At 42.5% G+C, this 16687-nt stretch overlaps 1 protein-coding gene across 1 annotated transcript; it reads left to right on the forward strand.

The window, feature by feature from the left end:
• The first annotated feature begins 89 nt into the window (after window positions 1–89).
• Window positions 90–14520, forward strand: ubtf (upstream binding transcription factor). Its single transcript, XM_036515901.1, has 22 exons — window positions 90–648; window positions 1552–1645; window positions 3834–3887; window positions 4796–4968; window positions 5143–5226; window positions 5479–5634; window positions 6134–6198; window positions 7327–7456; window positions 7642–7752; window positions 7860–7993; window positions 8248–8389; window positions 8526–8567; window positions 8672–8782; window positions 9503–9658; window positions 10128–10274; window positions 10414–10524; window positions 10637–10725; window positions 10939–11128; window positions 11320–11367; window positions 11491–11559; window positions 11642–11755; window positions 11923–14520. The coding sequence occupies exons 3-22, from the start codon at window positions 3851–3853 to the stop codon at window positions 12040–12042; spliced, it is 2229 nt and encodes a 742-aa protein (XP_036371794.1). The 5' UTR covers window positions 90–648; window positions 1552–1645; window positions 3834–3850; the 3' UTR covers window positions 12043–14520.
• Window positions 14521–16687: the final 2167 nt, after the last annotated feature.

The raw sequence follows: 16687 nt of genomic DNA on the forward strand, positions 1-16687 counted from the left end.
GAGCCGCCCACAAACAGGCAAGGTGGAGTTGAGACAAATTAAATGAAAAATGAAGCTGCCAAATAGACTATGCAAAGGAGAAAAAATGCAACGCTCAAGACTATCAATGAAAGTCGCTTTTCACTGTGTTTCGCTTTCGGAAATGGTCAACAATACCGTGGACCAAGATTATTATTGAGAAGTCACGGTAGACACAGAGGAAGATTTTAACGTAACTTTATTTCACTTGTTCTATTTAACGTTTTTATCCGACACTAAAATAATGTTTAAAACGTGTTTAATGATAAAAAGACTTCACTCTCCTGTCAAAACAGAACGAAAAGTTATTTCGTATAATGAACGAAAACTGAATTGCAAAAAGCTACATAACTGGAAAAAAGCGAAACAAAAACATGACGATAGTTGAACAAGAGTACAGAGAAGAGGAGAGAAGTTGTGGATGCCTCAGCGCACGGAAGAAGAATGGCTGGTTTGAGAGTGCCGGCCGCTGACTGGAAGAGACAGAGGGAGAGAGCAAGTGAGATGGAGGCGGGGGAAGTTCCCATCTCTGCGGGGACTGGAGTGTCTCTGCCCTGGACCAGCGGCGCAGTGCTGGCTAACATTCAACCCAACCCTACCACAACGAGCTCGACACGCGCACTGACACAGGTAAGGCACCCAGCCGCTTCAAATACACACAGTTAATTTGAACATTTGAAAATTCAACAAAGCATCACCAAATCGGATACATCAAAACGTTTGTGTGTTTGTTTACACATTATAGTTTATTCTGGCGTTTAGTTTGAAAAATGCGTTGTTTGACTACCATATTTCCTGAAAGGGAAGGGTGCATTTCGAGGTCGCCATGCCGATTTTCGGTTTTAGGTCTCGGGTAAAAGTTAGATGTTTTAGTCTTGAGTATTGAAATGCCTCGGTAAGTCTGGTGTTTGCTCGTTTCGAGCTAATTTAAGAAAGATTAGACTGATTCTACGATAGATTTCTCCTATCAGTAAACAAATTCTGATTCCTCAACCCTAGACCTCCACGCGGTGGTTACAGGGATAACCCGCCGCCTCGCTGGTTAGCCATCTGGGATCGTAGTTTAATTTCTCACCGTAAAGGCTTGCCTCTCTTTCGGCTCAGCCAGACCCGCCAAAGCCACGTTCGCGAAAAGACACCGTCTCGCTTCCGTTTTACCACTATTTTACAGGGCAGTCGACAATCTTGGTCAGGTTAGTAAGGGCTATGGTTTTATTTTAAGCCGATTTTCTCTCATTGCTTGCATATGCAACCAGTTAGCAGCGTACGGTATGTGAGGCTCCGACCATGGCGGTTCTTCGTCCTCGCCGAGTCGCCATGCTAGTAGCAACAGCTAGCTTCACTGCTTTCCCTCTCGGATGCGAAATTTTTAAGGCAACCTTGAATAGTATCAAAAAATCAAAGCAAACTAGAAATGACCAATGCCTTTCGGTTCTTTGAAAAAAATTATTTCATAACTGTAGACAAGCTTCATGCAGTTTTGGTGTGTCAGAATATTGCGCGTTATTCTGCCTTTTTGTTTTGCCCCTCCAGCCTTTGAAGACCGTAGTGCCGCCATACCGCTGCTGAACCCCTGCCCCACAGCTCACGGAGTCGGGTTCCATTGCACAATTTAAAAAAAAAAAAGGTAAGTGTTTTTTTCGCCGCACAACGCATACAATTAATTGTGAGCTGAATAATTTTGTATTGGTTTGTACAATGCGTCTACAGTGTGATATATGTGCAGTTTCCCCGTTTGAGATTCGTAGAGGTCAACAACACGGCGCCGCCAGCGCTGCTCCGCACCCCAGCTTTGCATTCGCCAGACCTGCCGCTCCAGTTCTCTGGTCGTGACATTTCGTTCACAAAACCCAAGCCTTGGCTACTCAAGTTTAACTTTGAAATTACACATAGTACTACACAATTTAGTGACAGTATAAATAGTGTCGAATGCCAAGGTTAAGCAGTTTTCTGGTAAATACGAGCGAAACACTTCTGCCAGACTGGCTTGAGGGACCTCAGCGTCTCCCTGAACAAAAGCTTGCTTACTGGGTCTAGCCTTGTAGCCATCTTAAGCATGGATGGTTCCACGCACATAACTGCTTTGTCATAATTTAGCTATAATAACGTAGCTAATTCGATATTGTTGTCTTGATGCGGTGTTAACTACATATTATTAATTTTTAACGGGTTCGAGCTAGTTTGGATAGAACACCTGGTTTGTAGAAGCAGAGAAATGCTTTAACCTGCCTATGTAGCAGGCAAAGACTGCATTTAAAAGACATCCATTAATGATTAACTGAATTGTTAAGAATAAGGTCAAGTTAATAGCGACACGAGCACTACTGTTGCAGGGTAGTTGGCTAGCGATAAACCCTAACCTTCCGAATCGGCAGAATGAGCGGCTTAGCGAGCCATGGCTCGGTGAGTTTTTGTCACGGCCGCCATTTATTTCTGAACCGACAACACACCGCCGGAGAAAGAACGAACCATTATTTTTTCTGATTTACATGAAAAGCATTTAAATTGCCTTTACTAGCAACCATTTCGTTAGTTTTAATCGAAGCGAGTGATTCTATTAGCTATTTTATCGAGGGAAATATGTCCATGTCCCCTTGTGCTAAGAAGCATGGTAAGGAGAGATTGCCGAGCACCATTGCGTAAGCTGGCTCCGCTCTCTGTGGGTGTGCGTTACGAGGCGAGTCGGGCATTTTGCAGTGGAGCCAGTGATCCCGGCACCATTTCCCCGTTAGCAGGAGCCGAAAGCAGATCTTCCGTGGTCAGCTGGTTGCCTGCTGCTGCCCGTCATACAGTTGCGTGTTAGCTTCCTCCTCCCGCACCATCCGACCAGCCCCAAAATCCTCAGTCAGAGTAGATGGCATGGAAGAAGCAGAGATCGGGAAAGGAATTCGGTAGAACGGCAGTAGAGGGACGATGAAAAGCAATAACGCAGTTGACGAAATAGCTTATCACAGGCAATTTCCCCCTGCCGTGCGATGCCGTGTACTGAGTGCTTTGAGGTCCGAATCCGTCACAAACGTAGCTATAAACATGTCTTGTGTAGTGGAAAACGCTTAGATGGGCGGTGTAATGAGGAACATTTAAACATCACGTTGGGCTGGATCATATTAACCCTAAGATCCTAGGAATTGAATAGCTGAAAATGTGCGTTGCTATTTAAAGTGCTATTAATAAAGTGTTAGAGATTAAATTGCAGCTCTCTAAATAATAATTGTTTTTTTCCGTTGTGTCCAACAAAATATAAATAATATAAATAATGAATAAAAATGATTAATGAATAAAAAAATAATGATTGGAAAAGGATGGCGTTATGCATTTTGAGTTTTAAGAAAATGTGAAGATAATGCTATATCTCATAAAAAATCAAAATAACATGTTTAAATCCTGTAATTTATTACAACCCTAGTAGCAACAATAACTGAAGAATAGTGTTCATTTTCATAAATATTGTTATGAAATAGGTGAATCACGTTGATGGCAACATTTCTAGATTTATTCAGTCTTGTGAGGTGTAACATATGATGCTAAATTAATATCTTGCCATATAGTTGTTACCGATCTGCAAGATGTGAATATATGAATGATCTTTCTTGACAGTGTGTGCAAAATTATAGGAGATGGTGTGTCAAATTTCTAAAAACATTGAACTTTAGTTGGTAACTTCTTAAGGCAGGGGATTCAGATCATGTTTTTCAAATAGTTATCAATATGTGTCACTTTTCAGATGCAGATGTGAATTTGAGTGTATGCATATCTGTATTTTTTTTTACATCATCATTGCCACCACAGTCATTAATATTTTTGATGTCCTGTAGATAAGAAGGTGCAGAGAATGAATGGAGAAATGGAAACCTCTGCTAAAGATCAAGGTGAGGTGGCAACCAAAAAATGTTCATTCTTGAGTGCAGTCGAGAGAAGCGTTGTTAGCCCAAAATATTCACTGTCATTTCGTCTGTTAGCATTATTGTCTCGTCTAGCTTGTGCAACAGTAAAACCTACACATGTTCATTATTTTGTCGAATTGCAGCCGATACTCACTGAAGCCATAGAGATTGAGTGGAATAGCTGCACCCTTTCAGACCCTGTCATGCTCATTATGCCCTTATGGATAGACCTGATACTTTATGAGCTCTATTTAAAAACAGCACTTTAACATCCATCACAGTGATCTCTGTGTTGCAACGGGGTTCATCCAGAGGGCACAAAACATAAGCGCAATGCCAAAACTAATATCTGATGTCATTGAGCAAATCAGGCGCCAGTAGGGAGGGTTTCTTTATCTCCAGGGATGACCTGCAATGATTGAATTGTCATATGAAGTCATATGTAATATGAAGTCATATGAAGCCCTTTTTTATTGACTCAACTCCAGAGCAGCTCTGGAAGTATAGAACCTATTATTGATATAAATGTGATGTGAAATTAGGTACCCTTAAAAGTGTTTTAGTTGTATTTTTTTAAATTCACAGGTGATATTAAATTTGGGTGTTAGATAGTAAAAAAAAGAAATAAATATGAGAATATTTTTGGTGTAAATACATTTAAACAAATGATAGTGTAATGCAATAAATGACTGAGAGCTATACTCGGTATTTCTCATGATAGTGTATATAAGCAGTTAGCTTTTCCATTTTTTTAGATTTCTGTGAAAAACAACTGCACTTTGTGTACCCAATTGGAGATGGTTTGCAAGGTTTTTTTTTGGAAATGGAAGGCTTTTGCAGTGCCCCAGCTGACCTCTGTGCCTGTGGATATTTTCTGTGTTTTGGGGAACTAGCCTGGGGCAAGGATGACCTGCTGAAGTTGCTGGATGGCATGAAGGGCAACCTTCCACAGAATGATCTCAGCAAGTACAAGACAGCAGAGTCACACCTGGACTGGGAGAAGGTGGCCTTCAACCACTACTCTGCGGAGATGTGCAAGCAGAAGTGGCTAGAAGTGTCACGAGAGGTAGGCCGGTGTGGGAAGCTGGGGGTGAATTATTGGATTCTTTCTTCAGTATTAAACAGCTTCAAAATAATGTAAAGAACAGATGGTCATCTGTCCTGTTTAGTATTTTTGGTAACTTTGCCATTTGTTGATTGATGCCACTGCTGTTTTCATCCTTGTGTCTGGTTGGTCCAGGTACGCAAATTTCGCACATTATCAGAGCTGATCGTTGACGCACAGGACTACATCAAGAACCCCTACAAGGGCAAAAATTTGAAGGTATGGATATATGCTAAACTGTGATTATGTATTTCATGCCTGTTTTATGTTCAGACCTCCTATTCCTCTGCAGTGTTTGTGAAATAGTAGTTTCCTAGCAATCTATAAAGAAAACAAATCTGAGAAGTAGAGAGACAGTGGAACAGACTGCATTTAAATTGTAAACTTGCTTTCTACTGTATAAATTAGATTTTGATTTTATTAAAAGAATCATCTGCCTCAAACCCCTCTTCTCACTGGTCTCTCAAACAGAAACACCCTGACTTTCCAAAGAAGCCTCTAACTCCATACTTCCGCTTCTTCATGGAAAAGAGGGCCAAGTATGCCAAACTCCACCCTGAAATGAGCAATCTTGATCTCACAAAGATCCTGTCCAAGAAGTACAGAGAGCTCCCAGACCGCAAGAAGGTGAGCATCAGAGCCTGCAGGATCTTTCTTATTTAGTTACTGCAAAGGCCAGTCTTAACATGATAATGTCATTATTCTTAGACAAATCATTGTTAGACATTTCCACAAGTTACAGTGTTGACTGGTGATTTTGCGGGGTAAGGTTTGTCATTGCTCACTGCTGTCAGCCATAAATGTAGATTTTGGCTGACTGCTGCAAGCCATTTGAGCACAGTCTATTCAGTCGAGTGTGCTGGGGGTTGGGTTGGGTTGGAGCAGAACAGAGCAGTACAGCAGTGTGTGTCTGTCTTGAGTTTTTGATGAAGCGGCACTTCTTGACTGTCCTCTGCTGCCCTCAGCAGGCCCACATCAGCTGAAACACCCTGCCTGTGATGTCTACAGCTTCTCTCTTAATTGGCTGTGGCAATCTGCAAATCAGTGTGCTGTATTTCACCAGTTTAGTATTGAACATTATGTTGGGACAAATATGTTTCATGTATTTTCTTTCCTTTAATAATAGGCAAAGTACATGCAAGAATTTCAGAGGGAAAAGGAAGTCTTTGAACAAAACATGGGGAAATTCAGGTAAGGTTTACATAACTGCTGCTGAATTGGCTTCATTTTGTATTCTTCATTATTGTTGTAATGGTGATGATGTAAAGATTCCACTTGACATTGGAGGAGCAGACATCGAAGGATCCTGGTGTCTTCTCAGTGATGGCATTTTTTACCACTAACTAACGAATGCGTTTGAATAAGATAAAGAGCAATGTTTCAAAGCCTCCACAGACAGCATTTCAGTCATGTCTTTTGTGAAACAGTCAGTTGTAATCTGTAAATGATCTATTCTAGCCTTTTTCTTCCTTTTCAACCAGTGCTGAACATAGTTCTTATGTGAACTTCATTAATTTCCTTTTGTTTTGTGCTGTTTCTTTTTAATAATTTCTCAGTTACTCTTCGTAAGACAAGTACAACATTAACAAGTAGGCTTCATGGAAAAGGATTACAGGAACCAAATAAGTTTTCCTTTGTGTGTTCTTGAAATATGAAAGTTGGTACTGTAAACAAAAAATGTCAGTATAAGTTCACAATTTGTTTTTGTGATACTCAGCTTGGACCTTGTGAACTCTCACAGAGGCTGTTGCAGAAAAGATGATAAACCAACCAGTGTGTGGACTTTAAATTTTAGAGACACCAATGAGAGGGACCTATTCACATGGAACCCTCACATAAACAGTACCAACTGTGAAGCACACGTTCATTCAACAACATAGCCCCATAAAGCAGCACAACGCCTACTGTCAGAAATGTGATGTGGGAATGCAGATTACTCTTTCCTGTAAATGGTCTTTAAATGTGCATTGTGTGTATGTGCCCAACTCGTACTTTCTTGCAAAAGAAATGCAGTGTAGAACTGCTTGCCTGAGTGGGGAATGATTGCTTACTAAATGTGATTTCATTTATAAATCACTTTTTATAATCACTTCACTCCCACCTCTTTGCTTCTACCCAGCTTAAATGAGCCCTTGGAGAAGAAAGAAAATAATGACATGCAAAGGAAACCTTTAAGCTGAAAATAATTTTATAGAGACAAGCTGGTTAAGGGTTTATATATCAGAAAGAAGTTAAATTCAGTCTTTTTTTTAATCTAATGCAGTTGTTTTTTGTGCTTGCCATAGTCAGTGTATGTGTGTTTTGGGCATATCTATTCAGGGAGGATCACCCAGACCTAATTGAAAACATGAAGAACATGAAGCGCTCTGATGTGCCAGAGAAGCCGAAGACACCGCAGCAGTTATGGTACAACCACGAGAAGAAAGCCTACCTCAAGGGGCACCCAGATGTGAGTAAAACCTTCTGGCATGCCTTCTTCCTACTGCTTTTCTCTAGTACATAAGTGGTCCACGATCATATGCTAACTTTACGGTACTGCTTTGCGTTGCCATTGCATCTGTGTGTTTCCATTTATGCAATTCTACTCAACTTGGATGTGATGAGGTGAAGTAACTGCATTGTAATGGCCAACAGGCAACCACAAAAGATATCAAAGACAGCCTGGGGAAGCAGTGGACACAGTTGTCTGACAAAAAGCGACTGAAGTGGATCAATAAGTCATTGGAACAGCAGAAACAATACGAGGTGGGCCCTCATACAACATTCATGCGGTCTCTCTGCCGTGTCTTGGTTTATTCACATGTGCGTGCTCACTGTCAGATGTACAACACTGCCCCATGACTGTTTCACAGGAGGCGATGCGAGAGTTCATCCAGCAGCACCCAGAGCTCAACATGTCCCAGGGGGACATCAACAAGTCCACCCTGACCAAGGCTGAGAGACAGCTGAAGGACAAATTTGACGGCAGGCCTACCAAACCTCCACCGTGAGTGTCGCTGCTGTCCATATTAGCATTGCTACTACCATCATACGCATTATGAACCTGCTTGATCATGCGTAGCAAAAATCTGAAATTGACTGAGACAGGCATGTAAATTTACTAAAAATTAATTTTAAAATTTTATAAAAATTTACTGTAAAATTGTACTCATATAGGTCACTCTAACACTGGTTAGCCGGTGAATGTTTGCATTGTGGGCTTTGTTCATGAAGTTGACCGGTTCACTGTGTGATGTTCAGGAACGGCTACTCCATGTTTTGTGCGGAGCTTATGTCCAACATGAAGGATGTGCCCAGCACCGAGCGCATGGTCATGTGCAGCCAGCAATGGAAGCTTCTGAAACAGAGCGACAAGGACGGTTACCAGAAACGCTGTGAGCAGGTCTGTACATGCAGCACACCCTACCGTGCACGCTCACTGTTTCCCACTTTATATGTTAATACGTGAATGAGAGAGTGTGAAATGTAAAAAAACAAAAAAACCTAACTCCTCTGGACTAAAACTTTTTTTTCTTCAGAAAAAGAAAGAGTACGAAATTGAGATGAACCGGTTTCTGTGTGTAAGTACACCTGTTGTATTCTCCACCTCTGATGAAGTGGTTATTCATTTATATCCTACTCTTTCATGGACATGGCTAATAAATAGGCTTGTGTTTCCTTCCAGAGTATCCCTGAAGAAGAGCAGCAGCGCGTATTGGGAGAGGACAAAATGCTCGGATTTAATAAAAAGGGCATCGGCAGCAACACCACCTCCAAGAAAAACTCCAAAACCAAGGTGAGATGGGTGTAGATGGCCACTGTATTTTAAAATGTATATTTTAGAACAACAGAATATAGTAAGTGTGTGCAATTCCAATGTTAAGAGGTGGTTTAACCCACTACTGAAGGGATGTTTCGGGGAAGAACGAAACGGGTAAAAAGAGAAATGATATTTTGTGGAATATTTATACATTGTCCGAATTTTATTTATGAAAGCGGTAGAACAAGAAGCATGTTGAGAGACTGAACGCAGAAAGAACACCAGGCCTTTTGGGAAGTTTCTGAGTGTTAGTGATCAATAGAAGGAGAAGGTAGTCCACGTTACAACAGCTAAGAGGTCAGATTTGTTGAGATTTAAGATATTGAGAACAATCAGGAAAATCAGTCTGCAAAGCAGCTGCAAATAAAAGGAAAGGTGGGAGTCGGAGGGGAATCAGAGAGGTGGGCTACTCTACATAAGAGAGCATGAGGAACATGGAGAGAACCTCATCAGGAGACCTGTTACAGGTGATCAGCAAGCTGAGGGAAGACCAAGCACATGCTGTAGCTGAAACTCTTGAGATAAACATTGGTAAAAACTAACTGGTCTAGTATAGTGCTTTATACAGTATAAAGCAACTGCAGAACTGAAGAGCCAAATACATGTAAGTAGTCTGCTGAGGAGAAGGAAGGAAGGCAAAGAGATGGAAAGGGTGGTGTTGGAGGTTTGAGGGTTGAGGCTGTGTTTCCTGTGCAGAGTGTCTCGGAGAAGCCGAAGCGACCCATCTCGGCCATGTTCATCTTCGCTGAGGAGAAGCGGCACAAGCTGCACCAGGAGCGGCCAGACCTGTCTGAGAGCGAGCTGACACGCACTTTAGCGCGCATGTGGAATGAGCTCTCTAGCAAGAAGAAGGTAAGCACCACAGAACCTGCTCTCACAGCACTAATCTCTTACAACATTAATCTAACCAGTTTTAAATTGTACTTTGCTATGTGTGATGTAAAATATTGCATTTTAATATCTGTCTGTAATTATGTTTAGCTACAGCCTATGCTTTGGCAGCAGTGGTGAAGTAATAATGTTTTACAGTCAGAGGTTGAGGTTTGGGATTAGGGATTAGGGTATGAAATTTCTGGTTGCATGTATTTGCTTTGTGTAGCTTACTATAATGATAGTAACTGTGATTAAGACCTGTTTTTATGGTCAGGAATCATAAAAAGTTGGCTCAGCGCAGCATCATGGAGGCTGCAGTGAAAAGGGGAATTGACCGTCACACACACTTGGGAAACTTAAGCGCAGAGCCGTTATTTAGCTGTTGAGAATATGCTGGCGGTAATGAGCAGGCAGCTGACTGACTGGGCCATGTGCTGATACCCCAAAGGAGAAGTACAAGCGCCTGGAGGCCTCCCTGAAAGCTGAGTCCGAGAAGAAGGTTCAGGAGGAGCGCACTCGGCTACCTGAGTCGCCCAAGACCGCGCAGGACATCTGGCAGCTCAGTGTCATCGGGGACTACCTGGCCAGGTTTAGGGTACATAGCAACACTTCCTTTTTATTGAATGGCTGTATGAGGAATGCTCAAGGCAAGGCCAAAATGTTTCCTCACCTCTTTTTTTGTTTACCGTTCTTGCTACATCCCTTGCCATACCTCTACTGCTGTCTCTCCACAGAATGACCGGGCCAAGGCCCAGAAGGCCATGGAGGCAGCCTGGAACACCATGGAGAAGAAGGAGAAGATCATGTGGATTAAAAAGGCTGCTGAAGACCAAAAGAGATATGAGGTAGTATGGGGGGCGTAAAAAAGGACTTGCTGCATATGCTTTCTACTTTACTAGCTAGACCCAGTGACAGTTGGGCACCTCTGTAACCGTTCAACCGTGTGTGCTTTCCCAGAGGGAGCTGAGTGAGATGCGCTCCCCAGCTGCTGTTGTCACCTCAGGGAAGAAGATGAAGTTCGAGGGCGAGCCAAAGAAACCTCCGTCGTGAGTATCCCACAAGCTGTGTGTGTGTGTGCGTGTGCGCGCGTGCGTGTGTGCGTGCATGTACATGTATGCTGTGTGTTGTGGTCACATATGCCTTTCAGACAGGAGCATTGATGTTACTCTCTCCATTGACATTTTGACATGCAATATAACTGCATCAGAAAGCTGGACTGCTTTGTACTGCTCCCTCACCTCTGACCCCCTGACCCCCAGGAATGGGTACCAGAAGTTCTCCCAGGAGCTGCTCTCAGGCGGGGAGCTCAACCACCTGCCCATGAAGGAGCGCATGGGTGAGATTGGTGGGCGTTGGCAGAGGCTGCCCCAGAGAGAAAAGGACCGCTACAAGAAGTTGGCCGAGGAGAAGCAGAAACAGTACAAGGTGCAGCTGGAGCACTGGCTCAAGGTATGGCACCCACCTATCTCTCGCAACTCTATGCTGAACGAGAGTCCACATCTTTGTCATGTATGTAACAGGTCTTGGAGCTCTGTTCACTGTGATTTTTTAACACCCAGTCGCAATTGATTGCTGCACCTTTGAGGTAGACTGTCAAAGATGTTGCATTGATGATTTGTTTTCTCTTTTTCGGACTGCAGAGCTTGTCGTCACAGGAGAGAGCCACATACACAGAGTACAACTCGAATGTAAGTAAACACACCAGTCGCAGAAAAGGCTGCGTCAGGTTTTTTGTTTTAAGAGAAATGCCTTCAATTTCATTTTTATTTTTTGAAAAGCTAAGAATGCTTAACCATTTTTTCCTTCTTCAGAAGCGTAAAAGTACGGCTAAACCTGGTGGAACGAATGCCAAAGTAAAGGCTTCATCTGCCAAAAAATCGGTGAGTTTCTTTGGCTTCAGATTTGTACAGATGTAGCAAAAGCAAAACGCTGACACTAACCCCCATCGGTTGGTCTACACAGGACTCTGAGGAAGATGATGATGAGGAGGAGGAGGAAGAGAAGGCTTCATCTGAGGAAGACACATCCAGTGAGGAAGACAGTGAGGATGAAGAGGAGGATGACGATGACGAAGAGGTGGGAGTCTGAGTAATGCATATGATCATTTAATTAAATATTGCACAGCTCTAGAAGAACAGAAGAGCTTTCTGCCAAATTAAAAACAGTACATTTTGCTGTTGTGAGGGTGTGTAATAAAAAGGTTCCTTACAAACTGAAAATGGTTCTGGTTTTGTGCTACACAGAATGAGGAGGAGGAGGATGAAGATGAGGATGACGAAGAGGCGGAGGACAAGGAGAACAAGTCAGGCAGCAGCAGCAGCGGCTCCAGCTCCGAAGAATCCTCCGACTCTGACTCGGACTGAGTCGCACCACTCCAAACTGACTGTGAGCAGCACCAGGCTGAGCCAACATACTGGGGAGCGCTGTGCCGCCCTGCACTCACCTCCGCGGCCAGCAGGGGGTGCCCATCTGCCTGCATCTCTTTTACTCGTCATCCATTTCCTTCTGTAGTGCCCTCTCTTCATCTCATTGTCTCTCTGCTTCTCAATCTGACTGTGAGCTGGGGGGAAAAAGAGACAGCTAACAGACAATGTAAACATGAAGGCCCCCCCGCCCCCAGCCCCCTGTCCCACAGACCTGGGCTCAACCTTCCCAGTGGTGACGCTACAGTGCTGCAGCCAACCACTGGAGCCTCCTCAGCACACGGACTTGCTGGATCATTTTTTTGTTTGTTTTTTTTTTTTTTGACGCTTTGGAGAATTTGGTTTTCCTTTCATTCCTGGTTATTTTACCTTCGTTAAAGCAACTGAGGGGAAAAATGAAACTGGAACCCACTTTCTTCATTGCATATGTATATGTATATATATATTTTTTGAAAGTTTGTGCTGTTCTAAACAGGCCCCATGTTGTAGGGGTTAAGAATGTACCTCCCAGCTCCTGTTGGGTTTCAGTCTTGAATCATTTCCCAGCTCGCCTGTTTCAGTGGGCTCCCCCCCACCCCCAAGACTTGAAGCCACAGAATGCTTATTGGAGAACCATTCGGGAGGGTATCAGGGACCAAGTAACTGCACTCTGAGAATAGTTGCTTATGAACTTTGTTTTCACTCGTTTGTTCTAACTTTTTCCTTGTTTAGTTTTGGTCATTTTTAATGATGTGGTATTTTCAGGAAGAATGAAGCCATTTTGAGTGCACTGTGCTGGTAGGTGGAATGCCAGACAAATGGTGCCTTTTGTCTCACTCCCGAGCAACCGTTTGGAGGAATTATTTCTGTTTACATCTCCATCACGTCCACTTTTACATAGTTAGCTGTTGGGAATTAAGATGCCAGGTAATGAATCTTAGAATGTTTGATGTAGCAAGAGTTGATTTTGTTAATGATGCAAGATTGTTTCAATTCAGTATTCATGTTTACCATATTGCTTTGTGATTTAGATCATTGTCAGTTTCAGCTGCAACGGTTAAAAACAAGAATGTTGTTGATGGTGTGCACAGACTTTGGTGTTTAATGGTGCTACATCCAATTCCTCAGTTTAGAAAAGAATACATTCTACATGGAATGAAGACAGTAACGGAAAAATGGATTTTTGGTTCTTCCAGTACCACAGTCTGAATGTCTGAGTAAATTTGGCCTATTTTCGTTTTTAGTAAAAGCCATCTATGTAGGGAACTGGCCTTATATACAATTGGATGGTGTCCATTTCCTCAGTTAACCACTATTTTAGATTACTTTTACTAAACTGTACACCACAGGTATTTATTTACGTCTATTTTATCTGACTTTTTAATTCCCAAAGTTTATCCCAAAAAAAGAGTTGTGCACTTAAAAAACATTTCCCTCCCATTCCAATTTCTTCTTTTACAAATCTGGTTCCTGAGCCATTGTTGGTAAGCTGTTCATACACCTGTGTAAAGTGCTTTCCTGTCAAACCCAGTACTGCAAAGGTCAATGCAGGGATGTGCTTCTAAAGTTTAAGCGAAGAAATTCAGGCATTCAGAATTCTCCAAAGCTTGACCTAGCATAAACACTGAAAAGAGGAATGATGCTGAGCAGTCAACCTTTTCTTGAACCTTGAATCTCCCTCTACCTGCTGCCATACTGTTGAAGGGTCACCACGCATGAACAGTGTAGTTTAGACACAGGGTGGAAGTGATCGGTGTTAATATGGGCAAATACATGTACTGAAGCTTACTTTGGGAGGCAGTAGGTGTGGCAGCATCTCTTGGCTGGGATTGTATACACAAGGCCCTGAATCACCATTCATAGCTGTGGTTTCTTACAGGGGCCTTCAGTTCATTGAAATTTCTCAAAAGGCTATTGACATAGATGTGGCTGTACAGTCTTGAAGGTCTGAGGAAACAATCTGGACAAAACAGGCTTTTTTAGCAGCTGCAGATTGGGGTATTTAAAATTTGGTAAGGGGATCCTGAGCTGGGAAGAGGGGCGGAGATGGGGGGTAGGGTGGGGGGCTGTGAGCTGCTTTGTTTTGCATTTGGTTCTGTATTGTTGTAAGGTATTTGTATATAATGCTCTTTGTAACAGGTGGACGTTGTTTTATTTGTATCTTATTTAGTCATGGCTTCTCACTGGCACTAGCAGTGGCCATTGGGACAGGGGAAGGGGACGTGATCTGTACAGTTTGGCACGTCAGCTGCCCTTTGAGGGGATGGACATGTTTTATTTTCATGTTTTCTTTGTTTAGTTTCTATTCCCCTTCCTATTTTTTGTAGAAATGATAAAATGTGGAAAAAAAAAGCTTTGCAGATTTGTACGGCTTATAAATATGAAACATTTCTGATGTTTTCTATAGCTGAAGGTGTTCTGTATTCCCTGCCATTTACTATTTGGGCAAGTAAACTTTGTTTTTAACAAAGGTTGACTCCTTTTTCTTTGAGTGGCAGGTGACAGTGCGACAGTGCGACAAAAGATGATGTAGTGTTTCCGTGTCTCTCTCCAAGAGTGTAGTTTGACATAACTTGAAATTAATGTGAAATATGCTGAAATCATCTTTAACAATAAGCCACTTATTTCCATAATTTGTAATATCAAACTACTCATTCAGTTACTTCAAAGAGTATACGCCACAAAATGCTGCACTCTGTAGCTCACTTCCCCGTTTAATTCAGCACTACAACGTGCTTGCACTGTTTATGAGAGAGAGAGAGTGTGTGGATAATTACACACAGTGGATTTAGAAAGCCTACACATCCTTTCCAAATTTTCTTGTTTTGGTGTCTTAAAGGCTGAAATCAAGACAAGTGAAGTCAGACTTTTAGCATTATCTACACGTTGTAACCAACAATATCTAAGCGAAGATCAAATGCTTCCGTTTTTCAAAGAGGTATTAAATTGAAAAACTTTGAATATCTTGGTTGCATACGTCTGCACACCCTTAAAAACTTGGGAGCATCTTTTGCTTTGATAACTGCAGTGAGTCTGTTTGGAGAAGACTTTGACAACTTCTCAGATCTAGATTTTGCAATTTTCCTCCCATTCTTTGCAGTAGAATTCACTTAAATTGTAAGGGGATTGCTCATGAACATCTCTCTCCAGGTCAGTCCAAAGATTGTCAATGGGTTTGAGGCCATGTCAGGCCATTGATCTTTCTTTTTTCAGCCAGTCCACTATGGGTTTAGCTGTGTGCCTTGAATACTTGCCATGCTGAAAGGTAAAATTCTTCCACTTCAGCTTTTTTGCAGACAGTAGCAGAGTTTTCTCAAAAATGTTTTTTGGTATTTTGCACTATATTCATTTTTTCCCCTCTATCCTCACCAGAGTTCCTGTCCCTGCTGAAGAGAAACAGCCCCATAGCATGATGCTGCCACCACCATGCTTGACTGTGTTCCTGGGCTGATGGGCTGTGTGAGCTGTATGCCAAACGCATGAAATTAAGGCCAAAGTGCTTCTACCATAATCTCATCAGACCACAAGACGTTTTTCTACATGGCAACAGGAGATCCAGAGTGTCTTTTTGAGAGTGGATGTTCTTTGTGAGAGATGGCTTCTGCCTAGCTACCCTACCCCACAGCTCAGAATTGTGGAGAACACATGAAATTGTTGCTTTGGTGGCCAGTCCTTGCTATGAAGTCCTTCAGCTCTTTTATTGTTGCCATTGGCCTCTTGGTGACCTCCCTGATAAGTTTCCTCCTTACAAAGTCATCCAGGAGGAACGGCCTGGTCTAGGCAAGGTCCTGGTGGTGCCATATTTAATCCATTTCTTGATTATGCTATTAACTGTTTTCCATGATATATTTAAGGCCTTGGGTGTTGTTTTGTAACCCTTTCCTGATCTGAACCTTTTAACAGTTTGATCCTGGGTATGTTTTGGTAGCACCATGTGAATGTGAATGGGGGCATTGTCATTCTGGACGAGAACACCACCATCAGGATAAAAATGCTTAACCATATGAAAAAAGTGATCGCTCACCCCACACCATAGCCCCTCACCGCAGGAAACCGGCACTGGGATGTGTATATTTCTTTTGGTGTGTGCCATACATGCACTTGTCTGTTTGTTGAGAACAGGGTGAAGGACGAGTCATCTGACCATGACTCTTTTCCACTGCCTGTGTTCGTTGCAACACTTAACTTACAAACATGCATTTTTAGGTGTAATAAGAGGTTTATGCACTGCAGTCCGACCATAGTATCCCTCTAAATGAAGTTCTTGATGGACTGTTCTTGACAAAACCTCCTTCTACTGCCATAGATTGAAATACCCAGTCAACTGATTCAGTTACTTGCCGCTATTGCATTGCATCTCAAACCAGTGCACGAATATCATGGTCGAGGAATATGCAATTTGAACGGGTTACCCCTAGTTGATGACGTCTTCCCCTTAGACTTCCAACACTACATCACCGCCACTGCTCCTCGGACAGAGTCGGGATCATTCCTCTGTTCCCCAGTTCTATATAGCACATAATGGGAACATAGTGGGGGTCATTGCTATGTTCCCAGGGTCCTATGTTGCCCAACTCTGTATAGCACATAATGGTAACCTGAAAAA

Source organism: Megalops cyprinoides, chromosome 1 (genome assembly GCF_013368585.1).
Source record: "Megalops cyprinoides isolate fMegCyp1 chromosome 1, fMegCyp1.pri, whole genome shotgun sequence".
Classification (NCBI taxonomy): Eukaryota; Metazoa; Chordata; class Actinopteri; order Elopiformes; family Megalopidae; genus Megalops; species Megalops cyprinoides.

Excerpts from the sequence above, each read along its gene's own strand:
- ubtf (XM_036515901.1), top strand. The coding sequence starts at position 3,851 with ATGAATGGAGAAATGGAAACCTCTGCTAAAGATCAAG. Across the intron at positions 4,969-5,142 it reads GGCTAGAAGTGTCACGAGAG|GTACGCAAATTTCGCACATT; the intron begins GTAGGCCGGTGT and ends TGGTTGGTCCAG. Across the intron at positions 6,199-7,326 it reads CAAAACATGGGGAAATTCAG|GGAGGATCACCCAGACCTAA; the intron begins GTAAGGTTTACA and ends ATATCTATTCAG.